Raw genomic sequence first — 26,101 nt, forward strand, 5'->3', positions numbered from 1 at the left:
TCCGGTGATGACGGACATGTGGCCTTCGGCACCGAGTCAGGGTTTCCTAAATTCTCCCACAAAAAATATTTAGGTGGCGACTCTGTATCTGGCAAAGCAGTCCATGTTTGGCACTTCTTTTCAAAAAAATCTGTTTCTCAAAACGATTTGCCAGATTTGGACTCTTTGGTTCAAGATTAAGAACCGTGATACAAATCGAGTCCGAACTGTAGCATGAGGCCCACGGGCGCGTCTACAACATCCTTGCACCATCTTGTGATCTCATCTGATCTTTTGTGAGATCGATACAAATTCATCACCAGTTGTAATATATGCATTCTTGTTCTTCTTCTCATGTTGTACCAAATCGCAATGGTTGTAAGTTTTGATCTTTTGAACTAAATTCAGTTTTAGCAAGGTTTGTCAAATGTGATCTATCTATCTATCTATCTATCTATCTATCTATACATTAGAAGTTGTGGTACATACATCAACAAGCGATAGTTTGTTTAAAGAAATAAGATTGGGGGATGTATGATTGTTTTGAAATCTAAAAATTGAAGCATTTTAGTAATTTGAAAAGATATTCAGTTGATAGATTTTAAAAATAAATGATCGTTGAGTTCTGATTTCAAAGAGGCCAATATATCACCATAAGTTCAAACACTCAACTCTTATAAATTCATGCTACAATAACAGTATCATCAAAGTAATAGTTGTAGCTATTTAGGTTGAGTTTGTGTTTTGTTCTTTCTTAGATGGGAGGTTGAATTTGTGTTTGACAAGTTAAAATCAAAAACAGAATTGGACTTTCCACTAAGACTAACACTTGGCGCCTCGACAAATTGAGGCTCAAATGACTCCAATTGTTATTTTTTTCTTTTCTATTTGTCGGGTTGTGTTGGTTTGGTTGTTTTTTTTTTTTTTTTTTTTGGGGGGGGCTGTGTTTGGTTTTTTTTTTTTTTTTTTTTTTTTTGAAGGGTGGTTGGTTATATGTAGGGATGTGTCAAAAAATTAAATATTTTTTTAGCCTTTTTTTTAGTTACTTTATTTATTTATTTTTTTTTTGGAAGGGTGGTTATGTTTTTTTTTTTTTTTTTTGGGTATTGTTTATGCAGAAAAAAATCAACCAACCAAAAATATTTAACAAAACACAGATTTTTATTAGTCAAAAATATAATACCAGGGTATATATGAAAGTATTAAATAATGTTTAGAGAGGAAGAAAATTTTGTAGTTATGAGGTTTTTAAACCTAATTAATCAAAACACCCAGAATTCGTCTTAATCTCCTCCTGTTGCTTCTTATCCCTTAAAACTCCAAGCAATTCAATCAAAACACGCTTAGATTCAACATCTTCAATCCCAACTAGCCGAAATGGTATTGTCCGAGATCTTAAGCACGTTTTTCCCAACACACCCAAATCACAGCTCCCAAAAGCGCTCTTACTCTTCTCCTTCAGCTTTATGTTATGTTTTTCTTTCTCTACTTGTTTCTATTGTATGTATGCATGTTTGCAATTTATGTTTTGTTTTTCTTTCTTTACTTGTTGGATTTTACTGTCGTAATCACCAGCCTCCTATAGAAAGCCATTTGGTATGCTATAGCCATTACACTTGGACTTAACATTGCCAAACCGTTCTTCTCTTTATAGGGTTTGACTTTATTTGATTTATGACCTTATTTAACTTAACATTGTGATTTTTTTTTTTAAAGTGGGGATATGATTGTTATGAATGTTATTATGTGCCCTGATGTTTTGCTTTTGCTTTTGTTTTTGCTTTTGTTTTATGTGGTGTGCCTTGGCAATGCATCCTTGAATTTTTGTTTGTCAAAAGATAGATATGAATCACATAGTCAAAAGTAGCTATACATATTAGTGAAACTTCTTCAAGAATTTAGTTGTGTTCCTCCTTTAAGACCTCTAACAAGATATTGGAATTGAAGGATAATGTCTTTGTGTACTTTGTAATAGGGATTGCGGGATGGATAGGAGTTGGATGCAACTTCATAATAGAAGGTTACATCAATACATTGATGGGGTAAAAGAATTTATCATGTTTGCTCATGATCATATGAAATCAAGGACGAGTAAGATTTGGTGTCCGTGTAATAGATGCAACAACCGTATCCAAAAAACCATAGATGAAGTTGAAATTCATTTGTTTGCATATGGGGTTGTCACAACTTACACTAGGTGGGTGTATCATGGGGAAGACTTTGAGTTGAATGACAGTGATCCCTCGGAAAATGAAAATGATGAATATTTCAATGATGTGACAGAGAAATCAAATTCTCCCAATACTGAGGTACGAGAAATTGTCCATGACATACATAGTGGACCATCCACATTTGCTTATACTGGGGAAGCATCTGGTAGTCGTAATCCTGACTTTTCTGGTGCTCATGGTAGTGAAGCAAATACATTTGCAAGATTAATGAGGGATGTAGAACAAGAATTGTATCCGAATTGCCAGCGATATTTCAAATTATCATTCATTGTTAAGCTGCTACATATAAAGGTGCTCGATAAATAGAGCAACAAATCACTCACGATGATGCTAGAACTGTTGAAGGATGCACTTCCCATCGGTGAAACACTCCCATGCTCATACAATGAAGTTAAACAAATACTTCGAGATTTGGGCCTTAATTATCAAAAAAATACATGTACGCAAGTATGATTGTGTACTTTTTTGGAAGGAGTGTGAAAATGAAAATAAATGCCCTACTTGCAAGGAGCCTAGATACAAATTTCATAAAGGTGAAGGTAAAGGTAAAAAGATCCCTCACAAGGTTTTGCGGTACTTTCCTTTAAAACCAAGGCTACAAAGGTTATTTATATCAAGGAAGACAGCTACTGATATGAGGTGGCACAAAGATAAACGCGTAGAGGAGAAAAATGTAATGCGCCATCCGGCAGACTCTAAAGCATGGAAAGATTTTGACAAAAAGCATGAGTCATTTGCCAAAGATCCTCGAAATGTTAGGCTCGGATTAGCAAGTGACGGCTTCAATCCATTTGGGAATATGAGTACCTCATATAGCATATGGCCAGTTTTTATTGTCCCGTACAATTTGCCACCTTGGAAATACATGAAAGATCCATTTTTTATGATGCCTTTACTTATTCCTGGGCGTAGAGCTCCTGGATTTGACATTGATGTGTTTTTACGACCGCTAATAGATGAGCTAAATGAGTTATGGGAGGTAGGGATAGAGACCTACGATGCATCAAGTGGCTCTAATTTTCAATTGCGTGCGGCATTATTATGGACTATCAATGACTTTCCTGCGTATGGTAATTTATCCGGTTGGAGCACCAAAGGCAAATTGGCTTGTCCGTCATGCAATGAGAATGCATCTCACCAATACTTGCATCATTGTAGAAAAACTTGTTACATGGGACATCATCATTTTTTGCCTCATGATCATTTTTTGAGAACAAGCAAGTCATTCAATGGTGAGCCAGAGCTTAGGTTAGAACCTAAGTTGTTGTCAGGAGAGGAGGTTTTGGGACAATTGGGGCATATAGACCCATCATTATTTGGGAAAATAGATCAACGTGGGAAGAAGCAAAAACGTTCTCCTCAATATTTAAATTGGACAAGGAGGAGCATTTTCTTTGATTTACCTTATTGGAAAACCCTCAAAGTTCGTCACAACCTTGATGTTATGCACATTGAAAAAAATGTATGGGATAGTGTTCTAGGAACATTGATGAACATTGATGGAAAAACCAAGGACACATACAAGGCTCGCCTTGATCTAATGGATATGGGTATAAGGCCTGAATTACATCCAAGGGAAGTACATGGCCAAACATTCCTACCTCCTACTTGCTTCATGTTTTCTCCAACTAAAAAGAGGAACTTTTGTGAATTCTTGAGTTCAATTAAATTCCCAGATGGTTATGTATCAAACATATCACATTGTGTGAACACTAGTGACTGTCGAATTACGGGGTTGAAAAGCCATGATTGCCATGTTATCTTGCAAAGATTGCTTCCTATTGCTCTACGTGGATGTTTGAAAAAGGATGTGAGCAAGGCATTAATTGAGTTTAGCTTGTTCTTTAAGGAGTTATCATCAAAGACATTGAGAGTTGATGTCTTAGAACAACTTGAGAAAGATATTGTTTTAATTTTGTGCAAGCTTAAGAAGATATTTCCACCATCTTTTTTTGATATTATGATTCATTTATCCGTTCAGTTATCATGTGAAGCAATCCTTGCAGGACCGGTGCAATACAGGTGGATGTATGGATTTGAAAGGTACATGCATATTCTTAACGGTTATGTGCGCAACAAAGCTCGTCCAGAAGGATCTATTGCTGAAGGTTACATTGACAATGAGGCTCTCACTTTTTGCTCTATGTACTTCCATGAAGGTGAGACAAGATTTAATATACCTGAATGAAACTATGATGGGCTTATTGAGGCAGCACAAGATGGAAACTTGTTTGTATTTAGGCAAAAAGTTCGTGGATTAAGAGCTGCAATTAATGATGTGTTGAATTTAGCGAATTTGAAAAAAGTTCGATGGTTCGTGTTGAATAATTGTGATGAAGTTCGACCATATATGCTGTAAGTAAACTACCATATGATTATATTCACTAGAATATTTTACTTTTTGAATTATATTATTTTCACAACCATTTGTGTTGAATAATGTTGTTACAATTTATAGGCAATACATGGATGAACTTGAAAGACAAGGTTGAAAAATATGCAAGAGAGGCTAGAATCAGAGTTCCATACATGGTTTCTAAAATACGTAAGGGTTATAATTTTTGAACATTATTTGTGTATTGAAATAATGAACTTAAGTGTATGCTAATGCATTTCATATTAACAATGGAATTAGGTCACAAAGCTGCAAGTTAAAGGGACAATGGATGCTTCCAATCAACTTATGAACTTAGCTTGAGGTCCTGATTACCGAGCGACACGCTACAATGGTTATATCATCAACGAGATTCGATTTCGCACTCAAGATTGTGACATGTACCGAAAAACTCAAAATATTGGCGTGGTTGTGAAGGGAGATCATAAGGGGAAACCTATTGATTTTTATGGTGTTATTAGAGAGATAATTGAGTTGAAATATCTAGGTGGGAATAGTGTGTTTCTTTTTAAGTGTGATTGGTGGGATGATGGTAACGAAAAAATTGGAATAAAAGTTGATGAGTTTAACTACATTAGTGTAAATGTTACAAAGACTTGGTACAAAGATGAACCATTTGTGTTAGCATACCAAGCGGAACAAGTGTTTTATTTGAAAGATACGAAGTGGGGCAATAATTATCGAGTTGTACAAAGAGTATTACCACGGGCTATTTATGACATCTTAGTAGAAAAGGATGAAGAAGAAGCAGAAGAGGAAGACAAAGACAAAGATGAACCATACCAACAATTTGAGTCGTATGGACTTGGGGATGTGGTGCACATTGATGATCAACCCATAGAATTATGCAAAGAAGACATGGAAATGATATGTGTTGATATTACTGGCAAATTTCACGATGAGGAACTTGAAGTTGATGATGAAGTGCTCATTAATGATAATAATGCGGATGATGATGACACTAACATGGATGATCAAGTTGATGATGATATGATTGATGATGATAGTGATCCGGAAGATGAAATTGATGAAGATTATATATATCGATGAATATTTTGTCTTGTTTCCAAATGATTTCCATTTTAACATCATGTAAGATTTATAATTGCTATTGCTTATTTCCATTTCAAGTTTTCTTGTCAAAAAAAGTGTGCTTTGTTTTGTTTCTTATTTCATTTTAATATTTTGTCTTGTTTCCAACGTTATCATATTTGTCCTTTAAGATGGAAAAGCTTGAGAAAAGATATTGTGTGCTTTTGTTTCTAACTACCTTATTTTGAGGATGTATGCTTTGTTTTGTTGTTTGTTTTTAGTATCATATTTGTCCTTTAAGATGTTGTTTGATTCTATCATCCTTTGGACTAGCGGTGCACTGTCTAAATCAATTGTATAATAGTATTTTGTTGTGGTATGCCATGTTTCATTATCTCGGTTGTTTAAGTGTTTAAAAACTTAGGACACTCAGTTTCTTATAAAATGCTTTTTATAGTAAGTATATTACTTCTGCTTATTTATTTGACAAGCATTGCCATCCCAAAAAAGTAGTAGTTGTTGTGGTGCTTAGTAATATCCCTCCTTTGTTTTGACCATTCTTCTGAATATTTGTAGTTCTAGTGCTTAGTCATATCACGTATATGTGTATGTGCATGTGTGTGGTTTTCCCTGGTTCTTTTGACCATTCCATGATTGTTCTTTTCTTTTGCCAGAGCCTTGTTACTTCAAACTGGTATTTTGGTGTCCTATTGAGTTGGAAGTGGAACTCTGGATGGTTGTGGCTGAATCCATGACTATTTTGTTAAATTTTTTTTCTCTTATTTGTTTATTTATTTTTTAAAATCTTAGATAGTTGTCTACATAGTTCTGTTTGTGAATTGGATTCTCTATGCTTGTTCATGAGTACCAAATCCATTTGCTCTTTGCGGCTGATAGTGTACTCCAAAAGTTTTTAGTTGTATTGGAAGAGTCTTTAACCAAGTTCTGTGTTTATGAATCATTTGAAGCTTTTATGGTTCAATAATTGTTATGATGTATGATCATTTGACCTGTATTGTGTATTCAAGCTGAATTACCCATTTAGTATTTTATTTGATTGACGAGTTCAACTTCTTCCTCTTGCGGCAAGGAGTTATCTAAAGATCGAGAATTCAGTAGAGAAGTGAGTAGCAATGGCGATGTTTCTTTGTTGAAATCAAAATTAGTATGTTTTTTGTTTAGATTTATTTATTTTTCATTATTTGTATGTACTGCAACAGGTACTCTTGGTGGTGGGTTACGATCAACAATTTGGTAGAACACCAATTTGGCCAGAAAAGATAATGGGGCACCCAGCAAGAGAAATGCTTAGAATTTCTCTTCTACGGGATTTTTTTCTTACAAAGAATCGAAATCTTGTTTTTGATGCTGCTATTTGAATTAAACAACCAAAAAATAACTTTAATTAAATTTGAAGTCATATTTTCTTCTCTTTTTTTTAATTAAATTTGACTAATTTTCTTGCAGATTTTAGGATGGGCATCAATCTTGGACCCCCCATCATGAGTAGAGAGGAATTTGAAACTCGAAAAGCTTATCTATGGAGGAAGCGCGCAACGGAATCTGTTGCTGCAAAGGGACTATCAATAAGCATCATTCCTTATTATCTATTAATAAGGAATCTTTAGTAATTTCTGCAATTCCTTGACTGGTGTCATATTTAGACTGTTTTGCAATTTCTTCACTGGTGTCATTTTTTGTTTGAACCTATAACAACTAACCCACCTGATTATGTTTGAATTTGTTGTAAGCTAACCCAATTTTTTTCCTATTTTGTTATTTATTATCCTCACTTGGCTTCCACTAAAATATTTTGTTGTTTTTCATGTGATATGATCAGGCACCTGCCCCTGCACCTGCAGCTACTGTAGAAAAGGTCCTCAAGAAGACAAGTGCAAAAGTGAGTGTACAGAAGGGAAAAATTCATGAATTAGTGAAGGAAGTGCCACTGGATCCTATGGCTGAAAAACTTTGCCAAGAAAGGCATGGCAGAAAAAAAAATGCCTCAATTCTTTTGCTTTACATTCGAAAACTTATGACATTTCTATCTTGAAGTGCATAGCTACAGTTTGAAATTTAATAAAATCCAGTGTTTATGTCGAAAAAATGACACAATTATTTTGTTTTTAGGGAGTTCATAAGTTAGGAGGTCTAGTTTTTGTTTTTTTAGCCAAACAGCTTATTTCATCTGTAGTTTTGATTAGCTTATTAAGTTTATCATCTTCACTAAGGAGTTTTTAGGCAATAAACTAGCAAGAGAAGTTCTTATGCATTTCAATTGAATTTGAATAAAAACTTTTAAATGCTTATTACATTATTTGGCTTGGACCTGAATGTGTTTCTTATACAACAAATTGACTTCTTTTTGTCACTTTTATTGTTCTTGTTATTGATTTTTAGAGGTAGAGGACGGAGAGGCTATGTGCCCAACAAATTAGCAGCTACATCTTTTGCATCCACATCGACTTAGTCAATTTCTTCATTTATGCCGAAGTTTGTGCCCCCAACAACATCTGCATCAACATCTGCAGCTGCAGCTGCATCAGGATCAGCATCTATGCATGAAGTTACAACACAATCTTCATACTTGGATACTTCTAGCACGGATTGTTGTATTGCTGGTAGGTTTGTAAATATTTTAGTTTTATATTCTTTTTTGGTTGGTTGTTTATTCTTTTCATCCAATTCATATGTTAGACACTGATGTGTTTTTTCTATATGTTGTTCTTAATAGATACAACCGAGCGTAAGAAAGGACGTGGGAAGTCACAAAGCCTCGCATTACTCAAGATAAAAAGTCAAGGGAAGTAATTGGATGTTGAAATTTGTAGGATTATTGGGAATCCATTGGGACCGTGGTCTGATAAATTCACCACCGAGTTGGGGCTTGTCACTGGGCAATTTGCCCCACAAAATGTGCCTAAGTGGAGTTTTATTAGCATCGAGGATAAAGAAATGCTAATTGCATACCTTCGAGTAAGATAGTTTTTTTTTTTGTCTAGTTTAATATTCCCTTTTAGTTTATGAATTATGTTGCTTAATATTTTGAAGTGTTTAATTTTATTGGTATGGCAGGAAGGTTTCATTTTTAGTAATGAACCTTATGCTATTGCTTTTATCCTTGGAATGATGAAACTCTGGTACAAGACCTACCGCTTTAATCTACGCCAACATTTTAGAAGTTTCCCTACGATGGAATCAGCCCTTGCAAACCCACATGAAGATATCGAAAAAGAGGTGTGGCGATACCTATGTCAATTATGGGATGATAAGACGTACCAGGTAATTGTTGAACACACTTGTAATGCACTTGCACACACTTGTGGTGAGGCTGCAGCTCTTGTGTAGGTTGCTTGTACTTGGGCTGCTGATGATGCTACAACTGCTGCTGTGGTGGAGGCTGCTGCTATGCATGTAGCTGCTGCTGTTACTAAGCATTTGGGCACATGGACTTGATTTCTTGTGAATATATTTTTACACTTCATGCAGGAGAAATGTCAGAAAAACAAGGAAAATCGGTTTGAGCTTAAAGTCCTCCATACAGCTGGCTCAAAGATATTTAGAAAGGTGCAATACGATGAGGTAAACAACTGACCTTTAAATCATAGGGTCTACATGGCACTTTTTTTATTTCTTTTATTTGGTGATGTATGTGCTCCATAGGATACTAACTATACAGGTTTTGACAGCGAGACAAGGATGGAAAGGAGCTTGGACTTGTTGATTTGTATCACAAGACACACTATAGTCAGAAAAGGCAAGCATGAGTCCATAATGAAGCTAAAATTAGACATGTAAGAATTTTCTAATGTTAAATATAAGTATTTTCCTGTTAATGATTACTTGTCTAAGGCTCATGTGTTATGAATCTTTAGCACTAAGAACGAACAATGTAAATGATTATGAATGTAAATGATTAGGACTAGATCATCCAAGGGGTTTTTGAGATACAAGTGGCTACTAGATTATGTCCTTGCTGCCCTGGCTGTGTATTTGGTATTTGGCAATATAGAGAAGACTACATATTGGTTACTTGCATTGAGAACTACTCACCTGTTCTTAAGTTTGGAAATATTTGAGTGAAAGTTTATGAGACAAAATGGTATGATTTGAATATTTGCAGTATTGTTGCTGCAAGGCTAAGGTTTGGTAGGAGCTTTAACTGTATAGGTACTGACCTAATAATCCATCTTGGTCCAACTTGGGCCTGAGACCATAAACTATGTCATGCTTGATCCAGTGATAAACTTACCAAGGGTAGCACTAGAAATGCAATTCATACTAACTAAAATAAACTGGGTATTGTTAATTAATGTTTGCTAAGCGTGAATAATGAAACTTATGATTGATATGCCTCTGTAGGTTGTATGGTACCTAGAAACAAGGATGGTATGGCATCTAAAAACGCATGTTTGAAGAGAATATTAGACCTGTTAATACTTTAAAGTTAAAAAATTCATCTTTTGGGAAATGCTACTTTAAAGTTAGAAAATTCAGTTAGAATATTAGACCTGCTACTAGATTATGGTGCTTTCTCTACCAGTTATTATGTTCTCTCTAGGATAAGTAAATAGGAAACTCAATGTCTTCAGTTGCTCTGTTACAATGTATATATAAAATGACTATATTTAATTTCATGAGCAATTGTAGAAAAAAACTTAAAGAATGGGAGAATGAAGCTATAAAAGATGGATCTGGCCCACTATCTGATGAGCAGCTTTCCATTGAGGTGTTTGGGCGTAAGTCTAGCTACATAAGTGGTTTAGGACGTGGTCTTAAACCTAGTACAACAGCATCTGGTCGACGTACTCGTGCTGGTCTTGAGATGGAAAATGAGGAAACTAGAAGGGAGCTTGAAGAGCAACGGAGAATCAATGAGGAACTGAATGCAAGAGTGCACAACTTGGAGTCTAATACATGGAGGTCAATGCCAAGATTGATTTGGTGCTGCAACAGATTAGTCGGGGAGGTTTTACTTCTGATTTACATCATAGTAAGTACCTTTTGCTCTAGATAGATCTGTCATAGTTATAAATTTAGTGTGTTTGTTATTTAGAACATTTGATTATGATAACGTGCTTGGATTATGATAACCTTATTGTGTTGATTCTAGGTGACTCACTTTCTTGTTGTGTTGATTCTTGTTATAGCTCACTAATACTTCACGTACACTGAGACAACGTGTTTTTTCAATATTTGTAACTTATTTGATTATGAATGACTATTGATTATTTAATGAGGTTATGTTGTGTTGATTCTTATTCTTTGATTCTTGTTTTTGAATTTTGGGTTGCAGGGATGTCCAAAGGGTGTCACACCTAAGTACAGCTTGAAGCCTCTTGTGCCAAGCCTATCTGATATAAAGCCTGATATTGATGTTGAGAAAATGTTTTTTTAGATATTTTCTTTGAAGAAACTATTGTTGCTATTCTTCATTTGAACTGTTACTACTTTGATTTGAATTTGGAAACTTTCAGTTTTAATTTTTGTCAAATTTACTTTCTATATACTCATTATGGTTTAGGAATAGAGTGGGTTTGATATGTGGATGTCATTTTTTTTTTAATATGATTGGATGACATTTAATTTTGTGCATTTTAGCTATGAGATTAAATGATTACAAAATTTAACTTTGATTTTTAGCGACGAAAATGTGTTGTAGAGAAAGTTATATGTCTTTTAGCGACCAAATATCATAGTCGTTAAAAGTGTCATTATTTTGTTTTTTGCGACCAAATTAGGACATTTTATGACGAAGTATTAGCGACCAAATGTTTAGTCTTGTAAAATCAAACATTTTGTGACAATATAAAATTGGTCGCTAATTGTCATTTTTGGAGACATTTTCAAAAATTGGTCGCTAAAGACTTTTCTAGATGCACTTTTAGTGACTTTTTAAGTGACGAAATTAGTTTTGTCACGAAAACCATTTAGAGACTAAAATAATAGTTTTAGGGACCAAAATAATTGATCGCCAAAAGTCTTATATGTTGTAGTGACTTGTTTTAAAATGGTTCCAAAAGTTTTAAGTTTTTAAATTCAACTCGGCATGATGAACTGTAAAAAAAATTAGAAAAGATAAGAATAAGGCAAAATAAGCAAAAAAAAATTTCTTCTTATTTTCGTCTTTAGTGATTTTTTTTCAATTTTTTCAAAAAAATTATACTTTCTAGATTCATCTCTATAAGACGAACTAAAAAAGTAAAAATATTTGAAATAATTTTGAAAAAAAATTACTAAAAACAAAAAAAAATTGAAAAAAGAGGTATCTTTTTTCTTTTTCTTTTTTTTTTTTTTTTTTTTTGCTAATCAATTTGAAAGCTCTATTGCATAGGGATTCTTGTAAATGCATGAATCATACGTATACGCCTGAAATCATTGAACTTTGATGGTGCATACCTTTAACCATTTTCCAGTTGGAATGAAATTCAAGTAATTAATGTTTTGTTACATGATATTAAAGGTGGCAAATGGACAGGTATGAGCAGGTTTGGACAGACCAAAATGAATTATGTATTTAAAGCATACCCTTATAGTGCTAACTACTTGGCACTCCGCTTTAAAGAAAACTACTCAGAATTGAAATGAAAAATTGAAATTTAATTAGTTTACTATAGAATTCACATTTTTAAATAAAATTCTAAGTAAAAGTAGGTAGTGTTATCTGCTTTCCCTGCTCTTCCACTTTATATAGGAAAGGTAAAAAAGGAAGTGATCAGTCCTAAAGATGGAACCAAGGCAATAGCACATTTGCTAAAGGCCAGGGGGTTAAGACCCAGGTCTTAAGTTCGAAACTTCTTGAGTTAATTTCTTGGGCGTTACGCAGTTGATTAGGTGGTCAAAACTCAATTGTTATTACCACAGCACATGGTATGGGTTTGATATTCTCCCACTGCGCAAGTCCTGATTTAAGCACAACTTGTCTTGAGGGTCAAAGTAAGTTCTTAAGTTATAGTCTCCTTATTCATTAGGATACCTTGGTGATCGCTGTGAGGGGCGCTGCCATGGTCAGAGATGAAAACCCACACGTAGTCATGTTCCCAAGGTTAGCCTTTGGTCATATGCTTCCATTCTTAGAGCTCTCCAAGCTCATAGCCCAAAATGGTCAGAGTCTCTTTCATATCCACTCCTAGAAACATCTACAGACACCCCAAATTGCCTCCAAATCTATCCCCTCTCATCAATTTAGTGATATGCAAAGTCGACCAACTCTTTCAAAACGCAAAGTCCAGACTTAATCCTCCACACCCCAAAGTCAAGTACCTCATGAAGGCGTTTTCCGACGATCAACTCCAACAGCCCATGTCTCAGATTCACCCCATTGGGTAATTTACGATTTTGCAAATTGGCTCGGGCCTCTTGCCTCCAAACTAGGCATCCCTAGAGTCTTCTTCAGTGCCTGCGTTGTGTTTTCTGGGTCTTATACCAGTGCTAAAGCGCACGAATGGTGAAGACGATCGCACAACACCAGAGGACTTCACTCACTGCTAAACCCAAATGGATCCCATTTGAATCAAAAATCGGGTTTAAGCTCTTCGAGATTAAGTTCAATGACATATCCACCAATAGGGACGGTAATTTGAAACCGGTTCAACGGGGACCCGATCCCTTGATCCTGATTTGAACGATTTTTCCCCGAAAAATACCCTCGACGGGATGGGGATGGTATTAAAAAATTAATCCTCAATCAATTTTGGGCTGGGGACGGTGATAAGTGTCCCGGCCCCGGCCTCGGCCCCGTTTGTCCCCAAAGTGGTACATATGTATATATAAACTTTTTGATTTGTTTCTCTCCCTCATTCATTTCATTTTTTCATTTCATATCTTCTCTCTCTCTCTCTCTCTTCTTCACCTCTTCTCTCTCTCTCTCTCTCTCTCTCTCTCTCTCTCTTCCTTATTGTCTCTTATCTCTCTCTCACTCACTCAAAGAGAGAGAGAGAGCACTGAATCAGAGTTGCCGTGATGCCACGATGCCTGAGCACAAAATCAATCTCTCTGTGCCATGATGCCAGAGTCGATCTGAGCAGATCTCTCTCTCTCTCTCTCGCCTCAGATCTCTCTCGCACCCGATCGATCTCTCTATTGTTGATGTTAGTCGATGATGATGTTGTTGGTGATTTTTTTTTTTTTTTTTGATCGGATGTTGATGATGTTTGTTTTTGATAATGTTGAATTCATTGCTGCTCTGTTTGGGTTTTTTTTTTTTTTTCGAGTCGGGGGAATTTTCGGGGTCGGGGAAACTCGATCCTCGTTAGGGGTGGGGACGGGAATGGTGATAGGTTTCCCGTCTTGGTTGTGAGAAGCTCTTATGAGTTCGAACCCCAATAGTTGAAACTAATGTAAGAGATTCGCATTATTTGGGCCTAAATGGCAATGTTCATGTTGACCCACACCACGTCTAAATGATTTGGTGATTTTTGGAGCACTAACCAGAGGTCCTATTTCAACAATTTAAAATTCATCTAATTTTAAAATAAATTATTTTTACAAATTAGTTTTATATATTTTTATTTTTTATTAAAAGAAATTTTAAAAAAAAATAAAAAAATTTAAAGACGCTGCCATATCCTACCATCGTCAGACTATCATCGGATTTTCGTCGGTCAGAGACTCGTCAGAATGTTTAGCAGCGCTGAAAAGTTGTCGAACTATTGCCGGAGTATTCTGAATGTCACTGGAAGTCGCCGGAATATCCATAATGTCGTTGGAATCAAGAATATCGTCGGAAACTCACCAAAATGTCTAGAGCATCATCAGGAAGAAGAAAAAAAAATTGAGAAATTAAAAAGAAAAAATAACAAAATTTAATCATATCCTCTCCAAGACCACAAAAAAAAAAACTTTTTCTCATACGGAGTACATAATTTTGAATTCATAAATTTATAAAAATTTAAATTTTGGGGGTGGTGAGAATCCTAAAAATAGAAGTCTCACTCATTTTTCTTGATTTAATAAACCACAAGCATCCCACCAAAACTCATCCATCATATGATATTACATTTTTTAAAGGTGAGACCATGTTGAGCGAACTGATGGGTTGAAATGATATCTCTAACGTGTGGCTTCTCTCCCATTCTTAATCATCCATCATATCCCATTACATTTTTTTTTTATTTATGGTAAGATCATGTAGAGCCGACTGATGTGTTGAAATGACATTTCATAAGATGTGGTTTCCTTTCCATTCTTAATCATATTAATTTAATAAACCACAAGCATCCCACCAAAACTCATCCATCATATGACATTGGGTGTTTTAGAAAGTTAGTTAAAAGTTGATTTTTTTATCTTTAGATTTTTTTTTCGTTTTTATAAGTAAAAAATGAGAGAGATAATTTGATCCAAGATGGATTAAAAACCAAAAGCTGACTTTTACCTAACTTCCCAATAATATTTCTAGCATCTAGCTTCTCTCCCATTCTTAATCATCCATCATATCCCATTACATTTTTTTAAAATTTTTTTATGGTAAGACCATGTAGAGCCAATTGCTGAGTTGAAATGACATTTCATAAGGTCTGGTTTCTTTTCCATTCTTAATCATATTGATAAAAAAATGAGTTAAACATTATTTAAATTAAAATATAAGAAAACTCAATAATTATGTTAAAATTATAGAATTTATTATATTTTTTTTTCTAAACTTAGTTATAACAAAATTGTAGTGCTGGTGCCGAATAGTTTGGGACGTTTTGGCGACAAGTTGGGTTTTGTTGCGACTTGTATGATGTTTGGCGACATGTATAAGTTGTTGCGGAAAATATTAAGTAATAATAATTCGAATGTCGTCATTCTTGTGGCTAAATTGACTGGTTAAGCCTTATTTGGTCAGTAACTAAAAATGCCCAAAAGTTATTATAAATTATCTGATCATTCTTTTTATTCTTTTATATTCTTTTAATAAAATGTTTAAAAATTTGTTTAAAATAGTCAATTTTTAAACTAATTATTGCTGCCAAATTGGAACCCTATTTCTCAACCTCACCTTCCATTGATTGAGACGACCGACTCATTGTCTCTCTCACTCTCCTCTTCAATTTTTTTCCCCCACTCTGCCCTTTTGAATTGGTTTTTAGGGTGTTTTTCTTAATTTTTCTATTATAGTTTTAAAGTTGTTTTTATGTATTAATTCAACTAATTTTTATTTTTTTATGTTGGGTGGTTTCTGATTTTTTTTTCTTAATCTTTCAGTTTATTTTTGGCATTTTTTTTTTTGTGTTCTAATTTTTAAATTGTTGTATTAGCTGTTAATGAAATTATGTTTATTATTATTGCATTTGGGTGGTTTTTTTGAGTTTTTTCTTCTAATTTTTAAGTTGTTTTCAACTTTTTATTTTTTTGTATTCAAATTTTTACCATTTTCAGTTTTTGGGTGTTTTATGAATTTTTTCTGTTATAGTTTAAGTTGTTGTTTACACAACATATTTCACTTTTTTTAAAAACTTTTTTTTCTCTTGTGTTTTCAGCTTTTAAGTTATTTTGCAAGGCATCTCCAACGGTTCACCAAATATTTCATCAAATCTGAATAAAAAAAGTACGAATTCTTCTATCTGATATCAGCCAGTCCAACGGTGAATTTATAGCTGTAATTAAAGCACAGGTCGACCAAGGGGACGACCGGCCAACTGGCAACTGTAATCCAACTTAGCAAGTGCACTGCTTGTATGATTTCCCCCCCCCCACCTTTTTCTTCAGGTTCTGCCATTATTTCTCCCTTTTTTTTCTTCTATGTTTATGGATGATTTTGATCAATTCGAATACTAAAATGCAAAATTTGTGATTGTGTTTGTGGCAGGAGTTTTGGGTTAGAAATGAAGAACTTGTTGACATGTATAAAAGGAGACTTGGTGATGCCGGCTATGTCACTTTCAAGCTTGTATGGTCAATTTACACATTTAAGGCCATTCCTTGATAGTCACTTTTCAAGCTTGAATGGTCAATTTACACATTTAAGGCCATTCCTTGATAGTCACTGCCTTACAGGACCACTAATGAAACACATATTGCACGACCCCAAATAGGAACCACAGAACAATGAGCAAAAATTTTGATGTGGTATTAACAATCATCAGCATGACTCAAGAAAGAGAAGAGAGCACAATGACCTGTAAATACATTTATAAAAAATATGAATCAACTAAAAGCAATAGAAAGAAGTAGAAATTTCAAATTCAATGTTACAATGGTTGAGAGAAAGTGAGAAAAAGCTGTGTATGTTATATATATTAAAATTGAATTGAATACAATAGGAGAGCCTGTATTTAAACATAAACTTAGATAAGTATAGAAGGAGATAGAGATAGAGAGAGATGGACTATATCTACAATACAATGAGATAAGTATAAATCTAAATCTAATATATACATTAACAGCCTCCCCTCAAACTCAAGGTAGGTAAGCATCAACCAACATGAGCTTACCCACCTTGACTTTGGAAACTAGATCACCGAAACAACTAGGGGAATGAGCCTTGGTGAAAATATCAGTAGGTTGATCAGCAGAAGAAATAGGAAGAAGATGAACAGTACTATGTATAACATGCTGTCGAATGAAATGACAATCAATCTCAACATGTTTGGTGCGATCATGGAAGATATCATTGTGAGCAATCTAAATGGCACTTTGATTGTCACAATAGAGAGAGGTGGCACCAGGGAAGAAAACACCGATATCAGTAAGGAGCCAGCGAAGCCATAAAAGTTCCTGAGTAGTGTCAGCAAGAGCACGATACTTAGCCTCAGTACTAGAACGAGCAACAAGAGTTTGCGTCTTGTTACGCCAGGCAATAAGACAATCACCCAAGAAGAAACATAATCCTATAGTAGAACGACGATCAATGGGATCCTCTACCCAATCTGCATCAGAAAATGTGTGTAACTGTATAGATGAGTATGCGGAGTAGTGAAGACCATGAAACATAGTTCCTTCGAGATAGTGAAAAATGCAAATTAGAGCATCATAGTGCAGAGAGCGAGGAGCAGCCATGAACTGACTGACATTGTGAACAACATCGGCAATGTCTGGACGAATAATTGTGAGATAAATAAGATTGCCAGCTAGCTGACGATATATGGTAGCATCAGACAACAAGTTACCATCAATAGGTGTGAGACGAGTCTGAGGATCAACTGGGGTAGGAGTAGTCTTGCAATTGGTAAGAGCAACATGAACCAAGAGATCAGAAGTATACTTGGCCTGTGTGAGAAAGTAACCAGAAGAATCATGAGAAATTTCCAAGCCAAGGAAGTTACTAAGCAAACCTAAATCTTTCATCTCAAACTGGCGACTGAAGAACTTTTTGAGACTAGAGATACCCATTATGTCATCCTCGGTGATGATCATATCATTAACATAGAGAAAAAGAAGAAGAACACCACGCTCTGTCTTGCATATAAACAGAGTAGAATCATAGGCATTGGAAGAGAATCCAAAGTCACTAATAGTAGAACTGAACTTGGCAAACTAGGCACGGGGAGCTTGTTTCAAACCATACAAAACACGGCGAAGTTTACAGACCTTGGTGGACGGAACTAAGGAACTAGGAGGAGGCTGCATATAAACTTCTTTAGTGAGATCGCCATTGAGAAAGGCGTTCTTGACATCCATCTGACAAAGACTCCAATGGCGAGCAGCAGCAATGGCAAGTGGGCTACGAACTGAGGTAAGACGAGCAACAGGAGCAAATGTTTCCTCGTAATCAATCCCATATTCTTAAGTAAACCACCGAGCAACAAGACGAGCTTTGTAATGCTCAATGGAACTATCAGAGTGAGTTTTGATCTTGTAAACCCATTTACAACTAACAACACTCTTGCCAAGTAGAAGGTCAACTACATCCCAGGTATGAGCTTTATCTAAAGCTTGAAGTTCATCACTCATAGCTTACTGCCAAAGAGGGTTAGACCAAGCCTCTTGATAGGAAGTAGGTTCATGAGAAGAAAAAGCAGTGGAACCAACAATGAAATCACGAAGAAGTACATAAGGTTATATTACCCGAGTAGAATGACGAAGAGGTACCTCTGGTACAGAAGATGATGTAGTGGAATCAAGCGATGTATGAGGCTCACTGAGAGGTGGAGCAGAAGTAGGAGCAGGAGCAGGTACAGAAGCCGGCTCAGGATCAGAGAGTGGAATAGCAGGACCAGGAGACGGAACAAAATCCTCAGGATGGACCGGAGTCATCATGTCAAAAATAGAGTCTGTATCAAGCTCATCAAACAGAAGAGAGGGGTCTGTAAAGAATGGTGTAATGAGAGGAGTGGACAAATGAAACTTAGATATAGAGGAGAACATTTTGTGTTCCCAAAATACTACATGAAGAGAGACACGAAGATGACGAGAAAGAGGATCCCAACAACAATAACCTTTATGTTCAATCCTATACCCCAAGAAGCAACACAAACGGGCGTGAAGTTCTAATTTGGTATGCTCATGTGGTTGAAGAAGAACAAAACAAGCATATCCAAACATACGAAGACCAGTATAGGCAGGAGGTGTGCCATACAGACGCTCATATGGGGTTTGATTGTTGATGGTAGGGGAAGGCCCCCAAACATCAGAGTGTATGAGATCAAAAGGTGCATAAGACATAGAGGTACTAGTAGTGAATGGCAAGGCATGTTGTTTTGCAAGTTGACAAGATAGACAATCTACTTTATCATTTGGAACATCACCTAACTAACCACTTGAAACGAGAGAGCGTAAATGACCAAAAGACACATGACCTAACTAAGAATGCCATAAACCAAAATGAGAATTAATAGTAGCAGAAGCAGCAGTCTGAACATTGGAAGGACTAGAGGAGGGAATGCAAAGGTGGATGAGCTTGTATAGACGTCCATGTCGACAACCTATCCCAAGGGTTTGTCCCATCTTCAGATCCTGTACAACACAACCAGTTGGAGAAAATAGAACAGTGAGGCCAAGATCACAGAGTTGACCAATAGAGATAAGATTAAGAGTAAGATTAGAGATCAGATAAGTGTGAGGGGGAGAGACATTAGAGGTAGAAATATGACTGACATGACTAACATGCATTTGAGAACCATCAGCAGTATGAATGCTACGTAAATTAGAAGGACATGTAGTGGAAGAAAACAGTATAGGGTCAGAGAACATATGGTTGCAACAAACGGAATCAAAATACCAAGAAGAGGTACTTGGAGTACCTAAGAGGACAGTAGAGGGTGTACCAGAGGTAGAAATAACCTTTTTGAAAATAGCTTTGATGTCCTAAAGAATATAGAGTGGTGATGGGGCAACAATGGATGAGGAACCAGAGGCAACTGTAGTAGATGTAAAATGTGCTGAAGACTGATCTCGGCTGTACATTGTGGAGGGTCTAGAATAGCGACTGTGCTGAGAATAATTATCTGAACAAGCCATGAGGTGATTAAATAATGACTCACGAAGGAGAACCAGTGATGGCGGAGTAGAACTGGATAAAACAGAGTGTACCAGTGAATCCGAAATGTCGAAAATAGCCGAAAAAAGGGCGACATCACAAAAAAATAGGCAAAATAAAGAGGATGGCTAGAGATGATGTCAGCAAGGTGTGGCTGACGTCAGTAAAAGGCGCAGTGCACGTTAGCAGAACAGAGGTGCGACGTAGAAGAGCAGAGACGGCAAGTGGCTCATAGTAGCAGGACTGTGCATGGAGGGCACAGGAAGGGCTGATGTCAGGCTGGCGTGAGCGGCAACTGAAAGGCACGTGAGGGTGCATGTGAGAGTGGCAGCGGAAGACTTGACACGCTGACGATAAAAACGGCGTGTGAGGGCGCGTCTAGTGGTGTTTGGCGACGGGCCTAGTGGCGTTGGAACCGGGAGAGAATTTCAAGCACGAGGATGAAAAATTTGTAAAAGTTTGGTCAACAACGATGACGAAACAGTGTTGTTGAACAAATAATGGTGTAATCTGGAACCCTGTGCTCTGTGCTTTGATAATGCCACTATGTACAGGCAATAAGCAGGAGAAAAGAGAAGTTAGGATTTAAGACCTTTGCTCTGATACCATGTTACAATGGTTAAGAGAAAAGTGAGAAAAAGTTGTGTATGTTATATATATTGAAATTGAATTAAATACAATAGGAGAACCTGTATTTAAACAAAAACTTAGATAAGTATAGAATGAGATAGAGATAGAGAGAGATAGACTATATCTACAATACAAGGAGATAAGTATAAATTTAAATCTAATATATACATTAACATTCAAGAAGCCTACTTTAGCATTATAAAAGTACATAAAAAAGGCCCATAGCTCATACTTACAAAATTTTGTGTATTGGTGTAGACATCCCATTTTTGACCGACCTTAGGACTTAGACGTCATCGTTTGAGCGCTCAGTGTTTGCGTATGTTGTGCTCGTTCTGAGGTCACAGAGTCTCGGCTGAGAGCCTTGCCTCCGGACTTCAGGACTCTTCTGTGCTTTGCCTCGGTTTGCGAACCAGGTTCTGTTTTCTCTTTCCGAAGGGAGGGAGAGGTCTCGTAGACCATCTCTCAGTGGCCGTAGGCTACGTTTCGTGGTTGTAGGCCACTGTTCCTGTTTGGAGATCAGTTTTCAATTTTTGGAGCCGTCGGCCGTGCGCCTCGGTTCGGGACCGCTTAACTTTCTCTGTTTGCTCCAGTCTTTGGCACACACCTTGTTTCCTCTCTCTAGAGGGACACTGTGGCCCGGGAGACCACCTTCGTGGTCGCATGCCACTTTCGATGCTTAATAGTCAGTCTTCAGGGCACCCGGTTGCGCGTTTTGGCCCCCGAACCCTCATTCTGTATCGGTGTGGGTTCATTTTTGGCACGGACCCTAGTTTCATTGTTATAAAGGTGGTACCAGGGTGGGAGACCACCTTTTCTTCTTGGAGACCACCTTTCTCTTCGCCGGCCGATTTTCTTGTTAGAGAGCTGGTCTCCCTCACTTTTGGACGGGGTCTCCCATACCACCACTGAGTTGCATTCACCTGGGAGTCCATCCCTAGAGGCCACCGACCACTCAAATCAACTTGACCCTTTTGACCCTGGTCGGCCGACCAGGGAAGGTGGTCAGCCGACCACTTGAACTGGTCGGCCAGCTTTATGCAGATTTGTCTCACTGAGTTGCTTCCAATTGTGCCAGCTGGGAGGCATTTGCTCCATCCTCCATATGTGTATGGAGGATTGACCCTCTTGTTTTGGCTTCTTAAAGAAGCTTGACCCTTTGCTCTAGCTTCCTTAAGAAGCTTGACCCTTTTTGCTTTAGCTTCCTTAAGAAGCGTGGCCCTTTGCTCCAAGTTTCCAAGAGAAGCTTGGACCTTTGTTCTCCTATAAGAGAAGCTCTCTCCCTCATTATCAAAGGTTCAGATTTTTTGGCTAAGGTATACATACACCTCTCCCTATATCTCTCTATTTCAAGCTCTAAAGCTCCATTGTTCTTGGCCATTACACACCACCTCCTATCCTAACACCTCCACCATCACTCTAAGAACCTTAGAGCTGGTATTCAGAATTTGAAGGTTTGCCATTTTGGTCCAGAAGCTGCTGGAGGTCTTCTCTACAAGGGTAACATTCTATTTCTCTTTTTTTGACATTATTTTGCTTCATATCTTAGCCTAGTTTGCAAGCATATTTGGGCTTTGTCATAAACTAAAAAAAGTCTTATTTTAAGCTCCTCTTGAAGTTTGTTTAAGGTCATTTTTCTGTTGGGGGTCATCTTTCCCCTTGCATGCTTGTTTTGACTTTGTTGTGAGCCATGCATCTAGGCCTTTGCATTGGCCTTTGTTTGACCTCTTAGCCACTAAAATCCAGTGGATTTTCAGTGGCTAGTGTGCTGTTTTGAGCCCCAAAATCAGAGAGGGGTGACCCTCTCACCCCTTGTTTTGTTTACTAGCATTGTTGGCTTTACAAAGGAGCTCGTATTTGCACACTTCTTGAGCATGTTTCAGGCCATTTTTGATGAGTTTTAGGACCTGCATGAACTCTGTCCAGAGTTTTTTTTTCCATATTAGATGTCCCTCTTGCATGTGTAGAGTAACCCTCTTCATAGCCTTTCAAAGGAGCCTTTACTTGCATGCTTCCTAGCCTCATTTCAGGCCCTTTTCAATGAGTTTTAGGGCCTTCATAACCTCTGTCCAGAGGTGGTTTTGTCATGTGGGGTGTCCATCTTGCATGTGTAGAATAACCCTCTTTTTGGCCTTTCAAAGGAACATATCATTCTTGTATGCATTGACCTTGTTTCCATTATTTTTTGGGCATTATTTGATATTGCATACTTTTGAATTTTGCTGGTTCAGTGACCTCTTGATTGCCTCACACACTTGTAGTGCAAATCCTTTTTAACTAGCTTACATTGCATGCTATGTTGACCCTTGATTCTAGCACTTTTTTGCCATGTCTTAAACTGATTTTGTGCATATTTTGGACTACCTTAGCTTTATTTTTGGGCCTCATGGTCGAATGATGCTTGTTTTGCATGCTTGTAGTACAATATCCATGCTTAGCTTTGAGTTTCGAGGTCTATTACATGCATATACTGAGGTGTTTTCATGTTTTGGGGCCATTGCACATCATATTTCAGAGCTTACATATATGCCATATTCCCATGATTTTCACTCTTTAAATGCGTTTGAGAGTTATGCTTGAATGCCTCATTCACCGGCCATTGCATGAGCTTCATTTGAATGCATTCCGAGCTACCATCCCAACACATTTTGCCACTGTCTTGGACCTGCCTAGGGTCTATTTGGGGTTGGTTTCATCATTGGAGCATTGTTTTGCATGCCTATAGTGTAATCCATTCCACTAGTTTCGATATGCGGGTCATCTAGCATGCATCGGGTGAGGTGTTTGCATGTTTCGGGACCATCTTGTATGCTATTTCAGAGCTGGAATTTGTGTCATTGTATGCCATGTGTCATCCCTTGCCATGCTTTGGTAGAGTGGCATTCGATGCCTTAGGTTCGGTCCCTTGCATTGGACATGTTTGCATGAGCATTCTTGTCTAATTTCAATTGTGTTTGGACACTGATTTGAGTGTGGCTGAGGTCCACTCACATTGGTTTAAGTCCATCTTGCATTGTGTATGCCATTTAGTTCATGTTGTTGCATGTTTGGCCATTGCATTGTGTATGCCTTGATCATCTCATTGATAGTCTTCATCTGTGCATGATAGTCTTCGTATATGCATTGTGTATGCCATCCTTAGTTCATAGCATTGTGTATGCTAGTTTCATGTTTGCATATCATCCCTCGCATGCCAGCATGATTAGGTTGCATTGCATTTAGTTGCATAATGTTTGGAGTAAGGTTAGTCCAAACACGGGAAACGAGGGACGTTTCGTACTCAAAGTAACGAAACGTGCCTCGATTCTCGGTCGCCGACGCTTCGAATTACCCATAATGGAGTTTAGGCCTTGTTGTGTTTTCATATGCATTCATTCCACATTGTGTCATGCAATTCGACTCCTCGGCCATCATGCATCGAGATGTGTGATTGGTGGCACGAGGATCGAGGTCTACACCCCCTAGAGCTTATGCAATGACGGGGAGAGTGGTCATGCACACATACGTTGAAAATACTTTGTTATGCCCCTTTCTTGCTCTCTGTTGCAGCAAACCGGAAACCAGCAGCCAAAATTGGTCAACAAGCCTTCTGGAGCTTTGTACAGTATTCCGGGATCAGTAGCAAACAGAGGCAAATCGGGGCATCGCAATGGATTTCTCGACAAGGCGACTCGAGCACGCATGCATCATCATTCAAGACAGAGCTGAGGCAATCCATTCATTTAGCTTGCATTCTAATTCATTTGCTTTCTTAGTTAATTTTTTTATTAATTAGGGTTATGTAATAATTTGTTTAATTAGCTTAGATTAGCTAGTTGGTTGTATATTATTCATTCAGACCCTCCGAGCGAGGGCAATGTTGTAATAAGTGTGCATGTGTGTGATGTATGTCTTCCAATCCCACGTCTTTCTCCCTTTTATTTGCCAGCTTATGATGGTTAGTTTTAGGGCACGTTTCAATTAGCATCCTTATACTCGCATGTTTGCATCCATTCATCTGTATTGCATGCATCGGGCTCGGCGCATCATGCTAACTGCATTGTATTTCAATTCCGAGTTGAATACATGTTATCTATAGCATTTCATATGCCATCTTAAAATAGCTGAGCCTATCTTAGTTGCATTTTTGCATGTGTTGCATTAGGCATCTCAGCATAGTTAGGATTCATGCATGTTTTCTAATTAGCTTCTTTCTTTGGCTCGGAGTACTCGGTAAGTATTTATGCTTTAGCATCCTTGCATGCGTGTGAGTGACTGCCATGATAGCATGCTTACTATGAGGCTATGTGCTTATGTGATATAACTGCCTAAATGCCTATGGGTGAAGGTTGAGTTACTTGAGTTGGAATAATTCGTCGAAACCCGTGTTTTAGCCTACTTGCGAGCAGCAAACTTCAATCCATTTTCAAAACAAACGGATATGAGATGCTTTGTTCCAACTTAGGCAATCTAGTCTATACTTGTTTTGCTATGCGCATCACATAGTAATTCTAGGTTAAAATAACCGAAATAAGAGCACATGTGTTTTCAAAAACTCGATATCATGGTTAGTAGAGGCCGATCTTTAATCGGGCGAGCGGGGGTGCTCACGAAGTGACCTTCCCCAATCGTACCCAAGTTCCCGAGCCGAGGCAACTTTGGTAATGACGGACACGTGGCCTTAGGCACGAGTCAGGGTTTCCTAAATTCTCCAAAATAAAATATTTAGGTGGTGACTCTATATCTGGAAAAGCAGTCCATGTTTGGCACTTCTTTCTAAAAAAAAATCAGTTTTTCAAAATGATTTGCCAGATTTGGACTCTTTGATGATTCATCGATCTTGCATTGCACTCTGCGAGATTAGATACAGGACCGTGACATTGGGTCCGAACTGTAGTAAGCCCAATGAACAAAACGGGATTTCCTCCTGGGACGTTCGAGGACGTCTACAATTGGTAAAAAAAAGTCTAGTCTAGTCTTTTCTAAAAGGTTCTTCCTTTGTATTTAAAACAAAAGAAAAATGTAAAAACAACTATTACATACTACAAATTACGAGTGCACTTTCAAAACTATCTTTTAAGTTGCAGAAAAGAGTTGTGTCTTCAAAAGAAAACTGTATGGTCTCCAAAACTATACAACAGTGATTGCGAATACTGCTGGATCGATTTCAGTATGGTTAAGGGCTTTAGGCAAGACATTGTTTGACTGACAAGATTGAAAAACAAAAGAAAAAAAAAAGGCAAAAAAACTTAGTTTCTTACAACTACCTAAGGTTGGTGATTTTCAAATTTCTAATTCTATTCTATCCTACCATTGGAGATTGAAATAAAATTGGAATTAGTAAATACTCAACACAAACTAGCATTGCTTATTCCTTGGCTTCATTGGTTTTTTTTTTTTTTTTTTTTTTCACCATCTCTTACCCTTGCTAATTCCTTGGCTTCAGCCTTC

General features: G+C 37.2%; 1 protein-coding gene and 1 long non-coding RNA gene across 2 annotated transcripts; both read left to right on the forward strand.

The window, feature by feature from the left end:
- The first annotated feature begins 1,964 nt into the window (after window positions 1–1,964).
- Window positions 1,965–4,702, forward strand: LOC114295370 (uncharacterized). The gene is made up of 4 exons (XM_028239596.2): window positions 1,965–2,501; window positions 2,683–4,369; window positions 4,424–4,565; window positions 4,669–4,702. The coding sequence occupies exons 1-4, from the start codon at window positions 1,965–1,967 to the stop codon at window positions 4,700–4,702; spliced, it is 2,400 nt and encodes a 799-aa protein (XP_028095397.2).
- An 8,739-nt stretch (window positions 4,703–13,441) lies between these two features.
- LOC145823103 (uncharacterized) lies at window positions 13,442–20,601 on the forward strand. The gene is made up of 3 exons (XR_014365257.1): window positions 13,442–13,727; window positions 16,104–16,332; window positions 16,433–20,601. It is a non-coding gene; the product is annotated as an uncharacterized LOC145823103 (long non-coding RNA).
- The last annotated feature ends 5,500 nt before the right edge of the window (window positions 20,602–26,101 follow it).

The sequence above is a fragment of the Camellia sinensis genome, chromosome 3, assembly GCF_055761805.1.
Source record: "Camellia sinensis isolate YWXY chromosome 3, ASM5576180v1, whole genome shotgun sequence".
NCBI lineage: Eukaryota > Viridiplantae > Streptophyta > Magnoliopsida > Ericales > Theaceae > Camellia > Camellia sinensis.